The sequence below is a fragment of the Amblyraja radiata genome, chromosome 9 (assembly GCF_010909765.2).
Source record: "Amblyraja radiata isolate CabotCenter1 chromosome 9, sAmbRad1.1.pri, whole genome shotgun sequence".
NCBI lineage: Eukaryota > Metazoa > Chordata > Chondrichthyes > Rajiformes > Rajidae > Amblyraja > Amblyraja radiata.
Genome location: NC_045964.1, coordinates 66,091,207 through 66,110,732, shown reverse-complemented (window position 1 = coordinate 66,110,732; position 19,526 = coordinate 66,091,207). Strand labels below are relative to the sequence as shown.

At 46.5% G+C, this 19,526-nt stretch overlaps 1 protein-coding gene across 4 annotated transcripts in view; it reads right to left on the bottom strand.

The window, feature by feature from the left end:
* The window catches only part of bcl11b (BAF chromatin remodeling complex subunit BCL11B), a 180,897-nt gene extending 161,685 nt beyond the window's left edge, over window positions 1-19,212 (bottom strand). Inside the window, exons 1-2 of one of the 4 annotated variants that reach the window (XM_033027687.1) lie at window positions 18,781-19,212; window positions 11,755-12,099 (exon numbers count right to left, since the gene is read on the bottom strand). In XM_033027687.1, the coding sequence (XP_032883578.1) occupies window positions 11,755-12,099; window positions 18,781-18,835 (400 nt within the window). In that variant the 5' untranslated portion in view covers window positions 18,836-19,212. The remainder of the gene's footprint in view (window positions 1-11,754; window positions 12,100-18,780) is intronic. The other 3 variants (XM_033027688.1, XM_033027685.1, XM_033027686.1) reach the window with 3 other exon arrangements.
* Between the last annotated feature and the right edge of the window lie 314 nt (window positions 19,213-19,526).

The following is a 19,526-nucleotide window of genomic DNA, read 5'->3' as shown; positions in this document are numbered from 1 at the left end:
GCATTTCCAGATGACTCACCACCACCTCCAAGGCAGCAATTAAGGATGGCTGATAAATACTAGCCTTGCCTGAGATGTCCACACCCTGTGTGTGAATAACTCACTCTGTCCCTGTCCCACTTGGAAACCTCGAATTCCAAATCTTAACCACTCACTGCGTGAGAAACATTCTTTGTTGAGGGAGAGACTTGTTAGGACCTGGAACTCACAAAGTGGAAGGATGGGAAGAGAAAATTCATCGGAGTTTTAAGAAATTGAAAGAAAAAATAAAATAATGTTTAGGCCCGTTTAAAGCCAGGACATGGATTAAATGATGGGCCTCTGCCAGGAGCCAGCACACTCAGTGGACCCTAGTGCCATTATGACCTTTTGTCACTTCCAATTATTTTGCTAATTAGCTCAAGCCCGTCTCCGCTGGTCACCTAAGATAGAAACAAAATGCTGGAGGAACTCAGCGGATCAGACAGCATCTCCGGAGAGAAGGAATAGGTGATGTTTCAGGTCAAATCCATTCTCCAGCTTGAAGAAGGGTTCCGACCCGAAACGCCACCTATTCCTTTTTCTCTAGAGATGCTGCCTGACCCGCTGAGTTACTCCAGCACTTTGTGTCTGTCTAGCTATTTTTGTATTCAATTCCCCACCCCCCCCCCCCCCCCATAATAGACGATAATATTCTGTTGAAGATGTAGATCAAGGAACTGCAGATCATAAGGAATTGTAGAATTAGGCCATTCGGCCCATCCAGTCTACTCCACCATTCAATCATGGCTGATCTATCTCTCCCTCCTAACCCCATTCTCCTGCCTTCTCCCCGTAACCACTGACACCTGGTGCTGGATCACCAGAAGCTGGTTTACACAAAAGGACACAAAGTGCTGGAGTAACCCAGCAGATCAGGCAGCATCTCTGGAGAACATGGATAGGTGTTCCACATCAACAATGTCAGGACTTCATTCAACAAGAGACAAGTGCGGATTCAATTCAGGAAAGGTTTAGAGGGATATGAGGCAAACGCGGTCGGGTGGGAGTAGTGTAGATGGGGCATCTTGGTCAGCAGGAGCAAGTTGGGCCGAAGGGCCTGTTTCCATGCTGTATGACTCCATGACTCGAAAAGGAGACCACGTTAAAACACAAGGGACCTCCCACAGAGGCAGTGACAAGAATTGTGGCTCTTCTCCCCCAACAAACCAAGGGTGCTGAACACAACTGGCCTTCCACCATAGAGTCATAGAGTGATACAGTGTGGAAACAGGCCCTACAGCCCAACTTGCCCACACCGGCCAACATGTCCCAGCTACACTAGTCCCACCTGCCCGCGTTCAGTCCATATCCCTCCAAATATGTCCTATCCATGTACCTGTCTAAATGTTTCTTAAATGTCGGGATAGTCCCAGCTCAACCATCTCCTCTGGCAGCTTGTTCCATACACCCACCACCCTTTGTGTGAAGGTTCACCTTAAACCTATGTCTTCTGCTCCTCGATTCACCCACTCTGGGCAGGAGACTCTGTGCATCTACCCTCTCGTGATTTTATACCCAATCTCAGCACAGTCCCAGTAACCCAAGAGGACGCGGACCCTGGCTTCCATTCCATTGCGGGAGATGTCTTTTAATGAGGAGAGGGGGCAGCTCGGGAATCCAGTGCTTTGTGTAGCCTCATTAATCCACGTCAAGTTATCTGGGCTGGGGCAGCCTCTTATACAGTCAAGAGTGTTTGCCAACATTCCTGGTGTTGAGAGCTGGCAGATTGCAAACACAAAAGGCTAATTAGACTTGCCCGGCCAGGAACACTGGCCCACATGCACACCCAGTCACCGTTGACATCCAATTTTCCCTTCGGCCCACCTAGCTGACCGCCGATGACCCCATACACTCTCACTATCCTCTACACACCCGGATCTGCAACCCCGCACTTCCTTTGGAGGGTGGGAGGAAACCGGAGCACTCGCGGTGGAAACCCACGCAGTCACAGAGGGTTTACGTGCAAACTCCACACAGACAGCGCCCGGGGTCAGGATCGAACCGGCGTCTCTGGCGCTGTGAGGCAGCGGCTCTACCGGCTGCGCCACTGCGCCGTCCCCTCTTGTTTCCCGAGTCTGGAGGTTTATAACAATTCAGTGGAAAATGCCAAGGTCGCAGATGCTGTGGTGTAATCAGTGGCTGGAACCGAGCGGCCTACTGCTGCACTGCGTATACTTCTGAGTGTGATGATACTGAGTGTGGTGACTCTTCCTAGAGTCCGAACCTTGTGAGAAGTATCTGTTAGAAGTATCTACAAGTATCCTCGCTTTAGACAGATGATTATTATTATATCAAGCCACATTTCAAAGACTGATTTGCTGCACTAATCTGGAGTCTCTCGCCTGAATGCGGAGTAACTATCAACAATCACCATTTTGGGCAGTGGGTCACCTCACCCTCCCCTTCCCAACCACCGAGGAGTTAAGTCCAGTTAACGGAGCAGCTTAAACACTGTTAGATTTTTTTAAATTAAGCGCCTTTATTTCTAACGAGTGACTTCTACAGAGGTTATAATTTACAAAGGATTTCACAGACATAAGTACAATACTCACGACACTGGGGGGGGAAAAACATACCAATGTGTTACAGGCAAACAAGTGTGGTCTGTCGAGAACAGAGGCTGAGAGGTGTATTCTGAGTCTGTTCTCTGTAACTCATCCGCACCCTCACTGTATCCTGACATTTACGCTGTTTTGTTCTAACGGCGGACATCATCTCTATGCGATGATCACAGTGACCAGGCCAAGTGGGTGGCGTGACTTCATTAAGTCATCGTGGGCCTTCATTTGGCTTCTACTAACACAGAATAGTGAAAGGCTTGGATAGAGTGGATGTGGAGAGGATGTTTCCTCTAGGACCAGAGGTCATAGCCTTAGAATTAAAGGACGTTCTTTTAGGAAGGAGACGAGGAGGAACTTCTTTAGTCAGAAGTTGGTGAATCTGTGGAATTATTTGCCTCAGAAGACTGTGGAGACCAGGTCAGTGGATATTTTTAAGGCAGAGAGAGATCGATTCTTGATTAGTACAGGTGTCAGAGGTTATGGGGAGAAGGCAGGGGAATGGGGTTAGGAGGGGGGAGATAGATCTGCCATGATTGAACGGCGGAGTAGACTTGATGGACGAAATGGCCTAATTCTACTCCTATCACTTATGACCTTGTGACTAACATCACAACCTTGATAAGATTACTGCGGAATGTATGGCTCTATATCTTTAACCTGTTCTTGGGTCGGGAGAATCCTACACTGAATGACGTGATGGTCACTTTTGCTTCTCTTGATAATGCCAAAATGTTGGGCAAAGTGTACTGGTCGGAAGCTTGTCAATGTTCAAAAGTACAATGGCTCGATGGTTCAACACAGTGAAATTCTTTTGGACAGCACACAAATGCACAGTCGCCATATTTTGGTGCCATTTACAAATAAAAAGCTCCCAAGTCCAGTCCTTATTAAATCTTTTCCCCTTAAACCTATGTCATCTGGTCCTCGATTCACCTACTCTGTGCATCAACCCGATCAATTTGGTGCCAATGACAAATAAAAAGGTCCCAAATCCAAAGTCCAAAGTCCACATGCTGGAAGTACTTATCTTAATCCACATTCAGCCTTTTTTGTACCAAGGTCAACTTCTGTTGCTATGCAAGAAAACCCGAGATCAGCCTGCAATAAGGCCTTTGGACCAGGACAGTGACTTGTCTTATGAAAGACAAAAGCCTCTCCTGTAGATACACGGCAACTCCCCGAGAACTGAAACACAACAATAAACTCCCCAGTCAAGGTGCCAGCATTCAGATTAATTTACTGTAACCAGCAACCAGTTCTGAAAACTGAGCACCCAGAATTCGGCAGCACCCAGGTTTAACGTCCAAAAAATGAAGTATAATCTGTCCCATATAAGACGTGCCTTTAGAAAGGAGAGGAGGTATTCCATCAGCTAAGGGTGGTCAAACTGTGGAATTCATTGCCACAGATGGCAGATAGACAGATCCTTGATTAGTACGGGTGTCAAAGGTTACGGGGAGAAGGCAGGAGAATGGGGTTGAGAGGGAAAAATTGATCAGCCATGATCGAAAGGTGGAGCAGGCTTGATGGGCCGAATGGCCTGATTCTGACCAATGTCTCATGCTCTTAAGGGCCTGTCCCACTGTACGAGTTCATTCAAGAGCTCTCCCGAGTTTTAAAAAAATCAAACTCGTGGTAAGTACGTAGAATGTACGTAGCGGGTACGTCGGAGCTCGTGGATGTCCCGGAGCAGCTCGTAACGCTAACGGCAGGCTCTCGGGAAACGCGGTAACTCGTGAAGTTTTTTCAGCACCGTGAAAAATGTCCACGAGAGCCCCGAGTACCTACGAGCGGCTATTACCGTAATTCTCCGAGATCGAATCAGGGGAAACTCGGGAGAACTCTTGAATTACCTCGTAAAGTGGGACAGGCCCTTTTAAATATAAATGGAGAGATCCCCTGCCCAGAGAATTATTCCAAATTATATCCTGCACTAGATGCTGTACAATTTATCCTTTATCTGTGCAGTGTGGATGGCTTGATTGTATTCATGCATACTCTGTTCCTTGACTGGATATCACGGAAACAAAAGCTTTTCACGGTACCTCGGTACACGTGACAATAATAAATAGAACCAAGCTAAACTACTCTTTAAAATAAAAGACAGGAAAAGCAAATAAATCTGTTATGGCCTCAAAATAAGAAAAGAAACGGGATTTGAGAATTTACAGGAATTATAATTAAATCAAAACAATACTGCTTTCTGTCTCCATTTAATGATGCACTGGATGGTGATTGTTTGTGTATTCAGGACAGGATAGGAATTGGAGAGCTGGTATTTTTGTCCTGTATTTAGAGTGTTGTGGCCTTAGAGATACAGTGCAGAAACGGGCCCTTCAGCCCACCGAGTCCATGCCGGCCATGGCGGGAGCATAATAGGCAAGGTTCCTCGTTTCCCATGCCTTGCAGCAGTGCAGCGAGCGCTGAGAGGCAGCCTGTACATTGCTCCATCTGTAACCTGACATCCACGCAAATAAAAATTTGGCTGCAAATGATGTCCAATCCAACAGCCAATGCAAATAAATGTCATTGTCAACGATCACTTCGGGCAACCAGCTATAAAATTTACAACGCTCTACAGATCTTCACAAGGATCTATCCTCCTCCCCCAGGTGACCACCCCTTCAATGGACCAGTCGGGTGAAGAGGCATCAAATGAGGGGGCAAACAACTGCACCAAGGGGCAGGGGGAGAAAAGAGGGCAACGGGGAAGGAGGGGGGAGAAAACCAGGAGAGAGCGACATGGAGGGAACACCCGCATACGCACACATGCATGCACCCTGATGCACAGGGGCACATGGAAATGCACACAAGCAGTGAAATGTGTAAACACACACACATGCATGCTAATGCACAGGGGCACCTAGATGTACAAGCACACACAGTTGCAAGCACATGGTAAAAACACACAAACACACACAGGCACGCATACATGCATGTGCATACATACACACGCGTACATACACACACGCAGACTTGCAAACACGGTAAAAGCACACAAACACACACACATAGGCAGGCACACATGCAAGTGTATGCGTAACACATACACGCACACACACATGCGCAGACTGACACACGCAGACACGCGCGGACAGACACACACACACAGACACGTGCACACACATGCACACGTACACACACACAGACACGCGCGCACACACGCACCCACACATATGCGCACGCACACACGCACCCACACATATGCGCACGCACACACACACACACGCACGCACGCACACACACGCACGCACGCATGCACGCACACACACACACACACACACGCACCCACACATACGCGCAGACAGACACACACACACACACGCGCTCACACGCACGCACGCACGCACGCACACACACACACACACGCACCCACACATACGCGCAGACAGACACACACACACACACACACACACACACACACATACACACACACACACACACACGCACACACACACACACAACCAGGCCGGTGTTGAGACACCTCAGCTTTAAACAGATCTCGCTTTCCACTTTTACGTCTGGATGTGTATATCGGGGCCAGCCTGTATAAATAAACTTTGATGCTGAGGCTGGGAATTCAAGCACAGCTTACTCAAGGCTGGCTGCCATCCATGCACTAGCTACTGGCTTCAAGTTGCAATGCGACCGAGAGGTTGTGGAGAACAACGTTGACTCACAGCTGAGTGCTGGCTGTTTCTACACATCTGCAGCTGTACACTCACTTCCCCAGACTGAAACGCAAAGGCAAACTGCACAACTCTGGAGTGCCCCAGTTACAGGGTCCCAACCCTGCCTGGACAAGCTCACACACACGCTTGCACACAACACACACACACTCACACATAATGCATACACACACACTCATGCTTGCATTCACACACACACTCACTCTCATACACACACTTACTCACACACAATGCATACACACACTCATGCTCACATTCACACACACCCACTCACACACACAGACTGCTGGAGAATACCGATGTGTGCCCCAGTGTGTGTGTGTGTGTGTGTGTGAGTGTGTGAATATGTGTGTTTTTGTGTGTGTGTATATATGTGTGGGTGTGAATATGTGTGTGTGCATGTATGTGCGTGTATGTGTGTTTCTGTAAGTATGTGTGTGTGCGAATATGTGTTTCTGTGTGCGTGTGTGTGAATATATATATGTGTGTGTGCGTGAATATGTGTGTGTGTGTGTGTGTGTGTGTGTGTAGTGAATATATATGTGTGAATATGTGTGTGCGTGTGTGTATGTGTGTGTGTGTGTGTGTGTGTGTGTGTGCGTGCGTGCGTGCGTGTGTGTGTATATGTGTGCGTGCCTGTGTATGTGTGTGTATGTGTATGTGTGTGTGTGCGTGTATGTGCTGGTGTGAGTGAGGCATATTTGTGGCAGAATGCGTGCCGTTGTGCAAGGGTGTGGATGAGTGTGCCCGTACGGAGCTGCCAGCCTGCCCAGCAGCGTGCTGATGCTAACGAGAGCGCCCGCGAGCGAGAGGGACTGAGCGTGTGCGCAGCGGGCAGTGGGAAGAGGAGAGGAGAGCAGAGAGCGGGGGGCGGCAGAGGTGGAAGGCTGCAGCTTCTGACAAACAACAATCCTGCCCCATCTGTAAGCGTGCAGCGGTGGCCCAGTGGAAGAAATCACCAGCGCTGCATTCCCAGTTAAGTCAAACAATATGAATCCACACGACAGGCCAGCCACTGGCACAGTTCCATGGCCACACATCCAAAGTTCTGCAGAAAATATTTTCCTCTATCTCACTACAAACAAAACAGACAAGTCCGACATTCAGCATTCTGGCTCGGTGGAATATGATTTAAAAAATGTTTAAAAGGATATTCTTTGAATAATTTAACATCGTGTTGAAGTCACTCACTTCCTGCTCTATCTACTACGTATTGATAAAATGGCCGCTGTTCGTGAAAGGTTGGGGGAGGGGTGGGAGGAAGATTTGCATAGCCGTAAGTTCGTGCGTCATAGGAGCAGAATGTGGCCATTCGGCCCATCAAGTCTACTCCGTCATTCAATCGTGGCTGATCTATCTCTCCCTCACGACCCCTTTCACCTGTCTTCTCCCCGTAACCGTTGACGCCCTTACGAGTTAGGAACCTGTCAAACTCCGCTTTGAAAATATTCATGACTGGGCCATCACCACCATCTGTGGCAATGAATTCCACAGATTCACCATCCTCTGCCTGAAGAAACTCCTCCCTCATCTCCTTTCCGAAGGTGTGCCTTTTCTCATTCTGGGTAGGCCACTCGCACCAACGCACATGTACACACGCACACCCTTGAGGCACTTTCCCCAGCGTACTGCCCCGTGCACGCACTGGCATTCCCCAGAGGTAGCGCGCTCCCTTCCATCCAATGACAGGGGCGGCACGATGGCGCAGCGGTGGAACTGCTGCCTTACAGCGCCAGAGACCCAGGTTCGATCCTGACCACGGGTGTTTGTTTGTCTGCGCGGAGTCTGTACGCTCTCCCCGCGACCTGCGTGGATTTTCTCCGGGGGGCTCCAGTTTCCACAATTACTCCAAAGACGTAAAGGCTTGTAGGCCGAAGAGCCTGTTTCCATGCGGTTCTAAACTCGGAAGATAATGGCAGATCACGAAGGGAACAAAAAAAATATTCCGCCCCCTGACAGAAATAAACCCTTTCACATGGATCAGGAAGAAGTAGCAGACTTAATCGTGGCATCATAACTATCAGTAACCTTACACCCCCCCTCATCCACGTAGACTGTAGAATATAGATGTGTAAGCAGCGACTGGTTCTGGTTTACACCGAAGATAGACACAATAAGGCTGGAGCAACTCAGCGGGGTCAGGCAGCAGCTCTGGTGAAAAGGAATAGCTGACGTTTCGGGTCGAGACCCTTCTGCAGATTACATGGAAGACAGAACACCACAGCACAGGAACTTTGGCCCACAATGTTAGTCGCGAACATGATGCCAAGTTAAACCGACTTCATCTGCCTGCACTTGATCCACATCCCCTCTGTTCCCTCACCTCCATGTGCCTCTGTGAAAGCATCTTACATGCCACTATCGTCTCTGCCTCTGACATTGCCCCTGGCAGCTCCAGGCACCCACCATCCTCTGTATAAAAAAAAAACATCTCCCCTAGTCTAAACGTCCCTCCGTCTCATCAGCGGTGAGAAATATTTCATTTTATTAGAAATGCATTAAAACCGCACAGTTCCGCCATCCCAGTGAAGGCACGGAGACAGATGGAGTCAAAATCCACGTTCTCCCCGTGACACATTCCCAACCGGCTTGAACCAACAGACGTTAGCACCTGAATCACCAGCTGACAGGCACTGCAGTGGGTTGGAGAGACTGGACAGTCTATGCATTGCTTCACACTACTGACTAGTGACAAACAATAACACACCATCTCCTCCTCTCCCAACGTTACCTCAAACCTCACAGATAATGAACGCATACGGTGGCTTCAAAGTTCACCCAGCAAACGGCGAAATAAAAAAGGACGTTGCAATTCCCTCTGTATTCCACAGGTTTTTAAATGGTTAAAAAGATCATTCTATTTCACATTCGAGCTTTTAAATCTTTTAAAAAATATATATAAACTCCAAAAGAATGTCAACACACAACGGTGCTGAAAACAATGACTTCAGAGGCATTTAAACAATGCAGTTCCATTCCCCCGGTGGACATTTCAGAGGGAAGGTTGCAGACAGACTTATTCCTGAGTTCACGGTTAAACTGTACACAGGGCTGAATATGTACAGGCCATGGACTCCTGTGCGTGCCAGCGTGCGTGCAAATACACACATGCACAAACACATGTGCGTGCGCATGCACACACTCACACAAAAGGACACAAAGTGCTGGAGTAACTCAGCGGGTCAGGCAGCATCTCTGGAGAACGTGGATAGGTGACGTTTCGGGCCTGGACCCTTCTTCAGTCTGAAACGTTCCCCAGAGATGCTGCCCGACCCGCTGAGTTGCTTCAGCACTTTGTGCTGTGACCGGCATCCGCAGTTCCTTGTATGCACTCACATACACAAACACGCACACACACACACACACATACACAAACACGCACACACACAGACACAAACACGCACACACACACTCACACTCACATACACAAACACGCACACACACACTCACATACACAAACACGCACACACACTCACACACACATACACAAACACGCACTCACATACACAAACACGCACACACACACACTCACATACACAAACACGCACACACACACTCACATACACAAACACGCACTCACACACATACACAAACACGCACACACACACACTCACATACACAAACACGCACACACACTCATACACAAACACGCACACACACGCACACACATACACAAACACGCACACACACACTCACATACACAAACACACACACACACACTCACACACACATACACAAACACGCGCACACACACACACACACACATAAACCCTGCAGGGATGCCGAGAGTTCTGATGAATCAACACAAAATCATGGGACCATTGACTCACCGACTAACCCAGAACGTCACTTGTAGTTCCCCAGTTACCATGGAATATATTAAAAAGATGCACCTCTCAGATGCTGGAGACGTTCATGCCGGGACAAGAACGCAAGCCAAGCATTCAGTCCCGCAATGCCCTCAGGAATAAGGTAGTGAGACAGCTTCTTAAAGCGCTGCGCATCTCCTAGTGAAGTGTGAGGGAGAAGGGGGTCCCGAGATTCAGACCCAGTTACTGTGAAGGGATGGCAAGATGTTTGCAAGTCAGGATGCTGAAGTGATTTGGGGGGGAAAGCTGCCGGAGGGTCGCGTCTCAGTTTTACTTTAGGCTTTCGAGATACAGCGTGGAGGCAGGCCCTTCGGCCCACCGAGTCCATGCCGATCCCGTACTCTGTGCTGTCCATCCTACACACTGGGGACAATTTTACAGGCATTCACTCCCGCAGGTCTTTGGAGCGTGGGATGAAACTGGAGCACCCGGAGAAAACCCACGGGGGTCACAGGGGGAACGTACAGTCGGTCAGGATCGAACGCGGGTCCCTCCGGCGCTGTTAGGCCGCAACTCCACCGCAACTCCACCGCCTGGAAGAGTGTTTTGTTTTTTGTGCTGACATAACTTCACTGAACCGATTTCACAACTTAAGTATTTTGTTCTTCCGGCTTCCCACCGCAGTGTAAGAATCACCACACCGACAGGCAGGGGAACGCAGCCCGAACATCTGCAGTGGGAATGTTCAGCCCCTATAAACAACGACAACAGGGAAATCCCAGACAACGCTGCCTCAGCCCCTGACGTCCATTCTAACAGTGCTTTCTCCTTCTGCTGAATAAACTTCAAACTCCCGTTCTGGGTCTCCAGGGGCAGGAGGAAAGAGGCTCAGGTAACAAAAAAATCCCTTCCAAGACCAGGTCAGACCCTTTCTAGAACCCAGACATGTGGATTATCATCCTCAAAACAAAGACGTAATATTGGCAAACGTCAGCGCAAACTAAAACACTGGTGGTGCACAAACTGCTTGAGTTTTTATTTTTAAAACTTGTTTTTAAAAAAAATAAATCTTAAAAAAAATAAAATCAACACTGTTAATAAATTAAAGTAATCTCCTTTCTAAGTTTCATAGTCAACAGTGTGTAGGTGTCCAAGGAGCCTGCTCTATAGTGGTGCAACATAAAAAATATCAACCCTTCAAAATGCTTCAAATAAAAAATGCACACAGTGGTCACAGGAGGTGAAATATAACCTGTTAATAAAATTGTGTGCATGTGCGCACACAAGGAATCGCACGCACAACATGACAACTGTACACAGCAATGATAGGGACACGCCAAGGCGTTTTGCATACAAGGTAGTTTGTCCCCTCTCGTCAGTGAGCTTTGTACAGAGAAGTGATCGTTCAAAGGATAAATCCTGCAAAGACTTAACGCAAACTCTGACTGGGTCTCTCAGCGAAGACCGCAAGTCTATTGTCGTGCCTGCGTTCACTTTGTGACACGTGACTGAGGCACACACGCGTGCACTCAATCGCACGCACACGTACATATACACCCGCGCACCAGCACGCGCCTGCACACGTGTACACGCGTGCACACACACACACACACACACACACACAATATGAAAGAGGCAATTATCAGTTCACCGAATGGTATTTTGGCACACTACCTCCCGCAAGGTGTTCCTGCTTGGGGCAAATTCCTTTCGTAGGCGTTAGCAGACGGTCATCTTCCTCAGGGGTGACCTGGATGCCAATCTCGACGGGTTCGGACACCCTCCGGGGCTCTGTGTGGGGGGGCGATGGGCTACGTTTATCCAGTGCCTTGTCGAAGCAGACGGCCGTGGCGTTGCACTGCCTCCTCTTGTGCTCGATGAAGACCAGGATATCGGCCAGTGGGAAGTGGGCCTGGCACTGGCCGCAGGTCAGCAGGTCACGGTCTCCGCTGCCCAGGCCCACCATGGCCGCCGTGTCCTCCTCGTCCGTACTCGCCATCTCCACATGGTTAGCCTCTGCTTCCCGGCGTAGAGAGGGGGAGAGAGAGAGAGAGAGAGAGAGAGACATATTTTAGACACATGTCCACCTCACAGCACTGTCCATATACATTATAAAAAAACATAACATCTACAATATCATTACAAATAATTTATCTCTGCAAGCTGCATATGGTGAGAAATAAATAGTTGCGCTGTCTATTTTTGAAAGATTCACATTTAAACAAATATACACCTCACTGCACTGTCCATATACATTATAACGAAACATAATATCTATAACTTCATTACAATTATATATATATATACACAAGCTGCAAATTGTCCTATAAGTGTAGTGTACGTGCTATTTATGAAAGAGCCACTGTTTAGACAAATATCCAGCTCGCAACTCAGTCTATATACATCATAGGAAAACATAATATCCACAATATAATTATAAATATATATTATATCTATACTGGCTGCATACGGTTCTAGATAACTAGTCTACGAGCTGCTCTGTCAACCTATGAAAGAAAAGTAATCTTTTAGAGGAATATTCACCCCACAATACAGCCCATATACATTATAACATAACATAACCCCTGCAATATAATTATGAATATGTCTTATATCCATACAGGTTACTGGTCTCTAAATGTAATTTAGGAGTATTGTCTATTACTGAAAGCAGAGCCACCTTTTTGACAAATATCCACCTCACAACACAGTTCATGTGCTTCATAGGAAAACATAACCCCTGCAATATTATCTATATCTACATAGGCTGCAGACTATTCAATTAAATGCAGTGTCGCAGGACTGTCTACCTGCGAAACGAGAACCACCTTTTAGACGAATATTCACCTCACTACACAGTCCATATACATTGTCTATTGTCTATACATACCTACAATATAATTATGAATATATATTTTACCCATACTGGCTGCATTCGGTGCTATAATTGTAGACTGCGTCAATCTGTCTACTTATTAAATGAGAGACAGTTTTTAGACAAATATTCACCTGACACCACGCTCCGTACACATTATGGGAAAGCATAACCCCTGCAGTATAATTATAAATATATATTATATCTATATGGTGCTATAAATGTGGTTTACTATGCGTCTTTGTGTCAATTTATTGAAGAACATTTTGCTATCATACTCAAAATTTGAATACCACAGGCAGATTATATTCCTGTCTATATAGGGTTCTCACTGGGTATGATATCAATTTTATTTCATCGATGCGTGGGGAGGGGGTGAGGAATTATGATGTGCGTTTTGTATTTATTACAGTTGCATAGATTTCTCCGAGAGTTAATGAGTGGTTATTTACCAGCGTGTAGATGTGTTCGTATCAGTATAAAGAGAATGCATGTTTGCATGGATAAATGATTAATGAAGCATTTTTATAATGCACAGAAAGTGTACCATCTCCGCAAACTCTTCCACAGATACTCCATCCCCTCTCGCAACTAAACAAAAGGGTTTTTTTTTTCCCGAATCATTTCATTTGCAATCGTGCTGAGCAGCGGGGAAGGGAAAGGCTCGATCGGCGAGCCCACCTCTCAAACGCAGCCCCTTATTTCACTGTTTTTGTGTTTCGCATTTTTCCTGCACCTTGCGCTGTGAAGGGCGGTGCAGATTATTTATTTATTTTGGATGATCAACGCTCGAACGGAAATCCGCAAAAAAACCAAAAAAAAAACCACGACCCGGACTCGCGAGGCGCTTTCTCGAACGACGTTCCCGAATCGACGCAACCCTGGACGAAATGTTACCCCCCCCCCCCCCCCCCAACTTCCTGCTTTAATTCGGTGCAATTCTACGTTTAAGAGTCCCACCGTTTCATATTCCCCCTGCATTGGACACGTTTGTTAGTTACTGAGGCTCATGGTTGATTGGCTGGGGGGTTTTTTTGGGGGGGGGGGGAAGGTATACACATGGCTGCCCTCCTCAGTTTGCTTTGGAAATGATAGTAGTTTATTTTACCGACAGTTTTCTCCTCCACCCCCCCCCCCAACCCTCTCCTCCACTCCCCTCCCCGACTCTCGTGAGAAGGAATGGAAACCAGCTGAATCTTGGTTTCCCTCCCAGCGCGATACCAAAAAAAAATGCTTATTGCAACGAGCAAAAATTAAAACGCAGTTTTTAAACATGCAAAAACGTTGAGCACAAGTGGTGGCATGCAAGACCCTTTGTGGAGTGCGGGAGAGTAGCATGCAGCAATCCCACCACAGCCACAGCCAGGTTTGCCTTTGGACATGGAAATACATTGGCCAAGTCACTTCATTAGGTGGTGCGTCTGATAAATAAGAACATTTCAATTTAAAATGTGCGCACACGTTTCCACATTAATAGGTACAATTGGGATGGGGGGGGGAGTGGAGAGGAGCAGAAGGAGAGAGAGAGAGAGGGAGAGAGAGAGAGAGAGAGAGAGAGAGAGAGGAGAGGGAGAGAGAGAGGGGGAGAAAGAGAGTAGAGAGAGAGAGAGAGAGAGAGAGAGAGAGAGAGAAAGAGAAAGAGAAAGAGAAAGGGAGAGAGTGAGGAAGAGAGTGAGAGACAGAGAACGAGAGAGAGAGACAGAGAGAGAGAGATAGAGAGAGAGAACGAGAGATAGAGAGAGAGAATGAGAAAAAGAGAGTACGAGAGATTGGGAAACAAAGCGTGACTAGGAATATTCTGATTCATCAGCCTCCCCGGCCATAGTAGCGACAAGCGTGTAACGTTTTAGTGCTCTCCGCAGACAGTCCTTCAAAGTTTAACAACTTGCACTGTCACAGAATTACAGGAAGCCTCATTATTTCACGAGTACAATTTTTCTTTTGGGGCGGGGGAGTGGGGGGGGGGGGGGGTTTATTAGAAAAGACCGAACAGGTTTTCAAGGCATATTATTCAGCACCGAAACTCCTCCAAGAAAAAAATACGGCAGGCACGGTCAGATTTGTGTGAACGGTGTGATCTTATTTATTTTTTTGCAACGTGTTACTGGGCAGGGGAAAAAAATGATTGCATAAATCTAGGCCAGTGATCTATATTTTACATACGTACTGCAGCACGCACTGGTGACACCAGCTCTCGACACATACATTTTTTAAAATCTGCATTTGACACACAAAATAAAATCTACGATATTTAATATCAGAAGACTCCCAAACAAAAAGAGGCAAATATACTCTTGGTGGCCATTCTATTAATCAATTCCCACATCTGCTGTCACTTTTGCAAGAAAATGATGATATTCATCTAACCTACTCAATGACATGTATACGACTGCTGAAGTGTATCCTCTCTGCATTAATTTATTTCCAAATAACTTGCTTAAGGCACTTTTGTGTTTTCGCTCTGGCTTTTTACAACCCCGAAACCAACCGATGAAGCAGGGAAACAGGGAAGATCATTTCAAAGGAAAACGTGTTCCCTCCTCATCGCAGCGGCCTGGAATCTCTTAATCCACCGAGCTAACCTGACCAGAACACAATTCCTTTCTGTCTTAATTCCTCGCCGTCTCAAAGTTGAACGGAAATTAATACATATATCGCCTTCCCTCTCGTTTCTCTCTCTCTCTCTCTCTCTCTCTCTCTCACACACAGATCACGCACAATTAAAAATAAACCACAACACTGCAGCTTAAGAAGTATCTTTGCAAATATACGACCAATATTTTTTCCGGCTCTCCGCCACACACAGAGATCTTTTTCAACAAAATGACATTTTCATTATGCATGTGCCTCAAGCCCTTGAAATTAATTCAAAATAATAAACAATACCAAAATATTTTTTGAGGGGGAGGGGGGGGGGGAAGAATGTTTCAACCCATTATTTTAATTATAACCTCTGTCTGCAATGATTCAAGTTGCTCTGGAACCAATGCCTTTGGTCTGTAACAAAATTGAACGTGTTGTTTCAGGAGGTGGCTGAAAACAATGGGCAAACTGCAAAAAATAAAAGGTGGTCTTTTTTTTCTTCTTAAGAGAGGTGTCCACAAACAAACAAACAAAAAACATGAACTATGTTGCATTGAGAATGAATGCAATGCTAGAATGCAATGTGCATGCATGTAAAGGGTGTATGATAATGTGCCCGATACATAGAAACACAGGTAACAGCTCTACTGGTCAATGGAGCTAAACCAGGAGCTTCAATGGTGATGAGTTGACTTGGAGCGCCCCCGAGCGGCGGCGACGCATCGCTACCGCTCCCCAACGCGGGACACGCGTTTAAGTTGGTGCCATGCACACAAAGTTTAATAGAATTGCAACTATCTAAACCCGACCGAATATTTATTTTGTTGCGTTGCATTTTTGCAAATTGCATTTTCCAATTGCATGCATAATCCCGCCTGATTTTTGTTCCCCCCCCTCTCTCTCTCTCTGGAAATTGTTATACTTGCAAACGCACACCGTGTCCCAACCCCCTACAAACTCGTTATGCAAAAACAAAGACAGGCAAGGAGACCTGGTGCAAGCAAGCAAGCCCAAGTTCAATGTCTCCTGCTCCCATCTGTGCAGCCCGCTCGCTAACCTTCCCCTCCACCCCACACCGTGAGCGAGCGGGCTGCTTTAACGTTGCAAACAATGACAACAAAACACAAAAACGTTTCGATTTGCAAAGTCGTGCAAAAAAAATAAAATAATAATAATAATAAATAAAACACCTTGCACGTTGGAAGCTGCGTTTAAGGCATTCGCACCCCACTTTCCCCCGCTCCTTGCACAACACACACACACACACACCACTCAGACTATCCGACGAGGCGGCAGGGTTAGGAGGGAAGGGTTTAATCGTGAAACGGAAAGCACCCATTGCATTGCACTCTGCGCTGGGAAGGAAGGTCTGGTGTAAGTTGCAGGCAGGTCGGAAGCACCGCGAGTAAAATGGGGTGAAACTGCAGCGGCGGAGACATTGCAATCCCTCTTGTCAGCGGTGAAAGGTATTGGGACTGAGGGGGAGCGCCAGATTCCTCCTGCTATTCCCGAGCTATTCTCCTATCCCTTCTCTGTGTTCGGGATAGAGAGACAGCGAGGGACGAGCAAGCTCAGGGGGGATGGGGATGGAGAAATATCTAATCCCACAAATGTGCATTTAAATAAATGAAACTTAAGAGAGAAAAGGGAAGGGGGGGTGGGGGGGTGGGGGGGTTGCAGAGAGAGATATTGAACGTGGCTTCCGAATTCCAAATAATTTATTTATCGCTTTTAAAAAGCATTCACTGAAATCAGGGCCGGAGTCATTTACAGAAAGGGGGTACTCCCATATATTTATTCCAGTCACCCCTTCCCCAGGAAAAAAAACAGAGCGCTGTCAAAAAATTAGGGATTGCAATGTCTCAGACTGATTTACCTTTGGTGAGAGTACAGATCTTCTCAAATAAGAAGTCTGCGCCGTTCAACCCCATAAAGACGGAAGCGTGCAGAGAGAAGAGCGTTTAATCTAATATTATTTTTTAGGTGTAAATACATGCAATAAATAGCAAAAAAAACGTCTCGGATTTAATCTCCCGCCGAAGCAGACCTTGCATTAAAGCATGTTTTGACACCTACTAACAAAATGCATTCCCTCATCTTATCTTAAACGCATTTTTACCTTTCTCCAGTTTGCAAAGGAGAATGCAACCGATACCCAACAACAACAAAAAAAATAAATGAGATTCCAACCTTTGCACGGAGACGCACACAAACAGCAGCGAAAAAGAGAAACATTTTTTTGGGTTGCAAGGATGAAATTCAGTCGCAATTATTTTTGCAAAAAAGGAAAGAAAAAAAGAAAAATCCCCAGAATTTCAGGCTAACAATAAGAAAAAAGGTCGCTCGGCTGAAAGGGTGCTATCTCGCTGGCTGCCTCCGCAGCGAAGTGCATTCACGCTATTTCTTTTTTCGGGGAGGGAGAGGAATATATTTATTTAAATTTTAGCAGAATAAAAACCATAAATATTCCGACTTTCTCCTTATTTGGCCACGTTTTCAACGTTGCGATCCGCCGCGTTCCATCCACTGTCTCCGTTTGGCAGCCCCGCTTACGCGCCACTTGCAAGTTTTCAAACATTATATTTTATATCGATAGATAGATAGATAGATAGATAGATAGATAGATAGATAGATAGATAAACACCCTCCCCGAAATAAAATAAAAACTACCAACTGAGCGCTGAAACGGAGAAGCGGGCACCAATGCAACAACAAAAAAAAGGTTCGCTCCAACTCTCAATAGCACAAACTTTTTTTTTTTGGAGGGGGGGGGGGTCGTTTGAGCAAAAAAAAAATATTGCAAATTATCAAAAAGACAGGAGAGGTAAGAGGCGCAAAATATGCAAACTGCAACAAAAAATATGCAAAAAGCGATGTCCAGTTACTACACGCAAAGATCCCGCATGCAATACCCCGAAGATGACATATGCTTTAAAAAAAACCTTCCGAAATATATTACAGCGCAATTATTCCCCTTGCAATCGATTTGGAAAACTAACTCTGCAGAATTAAAACTCTGAGCGTTTTGTTGTCATCCTGACTGTTGCAAACTATGCAATGCACCTCAGATTCCCCCTTTACAGGAGAAGCAAGCTGCAGAATAACAATATCTTTCACGCCGAAATATTATTTAAATGTATGCATATTATTAAAATGAATATTTTGTTATGAAAAGAGCTTTTTTCTTCTTTTTTTTCGCACAGTGAGTGGGGTTTTTTTTTTTTTTGGTTGTTGTTACTTACGCGAAAATTCCCTTTTACTTAAATGCTGAGGGTTCCCTTGCTTGCGGCGAGACATGGTCGGTCACATCTGGAGCGGAGAGCCAGCGACTCCAGAGAAAAATATCTTCATCAGAGCCCCTGACAGAAAATAAATTGGAAATAATGCAAAGATGGCGGATGGAGATGGATTGTGGGATCGCCGTCAGAGAGAGAGAGAGAGGGAGAGGGAGCTGCTACCACACACACATTGCACACACACATACATACACACACACACACACACACACATTACAGCGGCACACACACACACACACACACACACACATTCAAGTTCAAGTGCGGACGTGACGCGCCCGCGAACTTGAACGTCAAGGCGGTGAATTGGCCGTCAGCTCAATGAGGGCTACTACTGGTAGAGGCATCACACTGTAGACAGCCAGCCAGCCTTCCATTCACTCACTCACCCCCTCTCTCTCTCTCTCTCCCTCTCTCTCTCTCTCCCGCACACACAACACAAACGCAGGCGGGACCTGCAGCAAAGATGTGTGTTTGCATCAAGGGCTGTTTGCATTCAAGACATTTTTTTTTTGGTTGAAGGGGAGGAGAGGTGTAGAGGGAGGGGTGGGGAGGAGGAGAGGGGGGGGGGATAGATAGAGAGAGGGAGAGAGACAGAGAGAGAGAGGAGGAAATGCATTATTTTTTAAAATCCCTCTCCAGGTGAAACTTTGATGCGAAGTTGCCTGTCCGTTTAGAAAGAAGATGTGCTC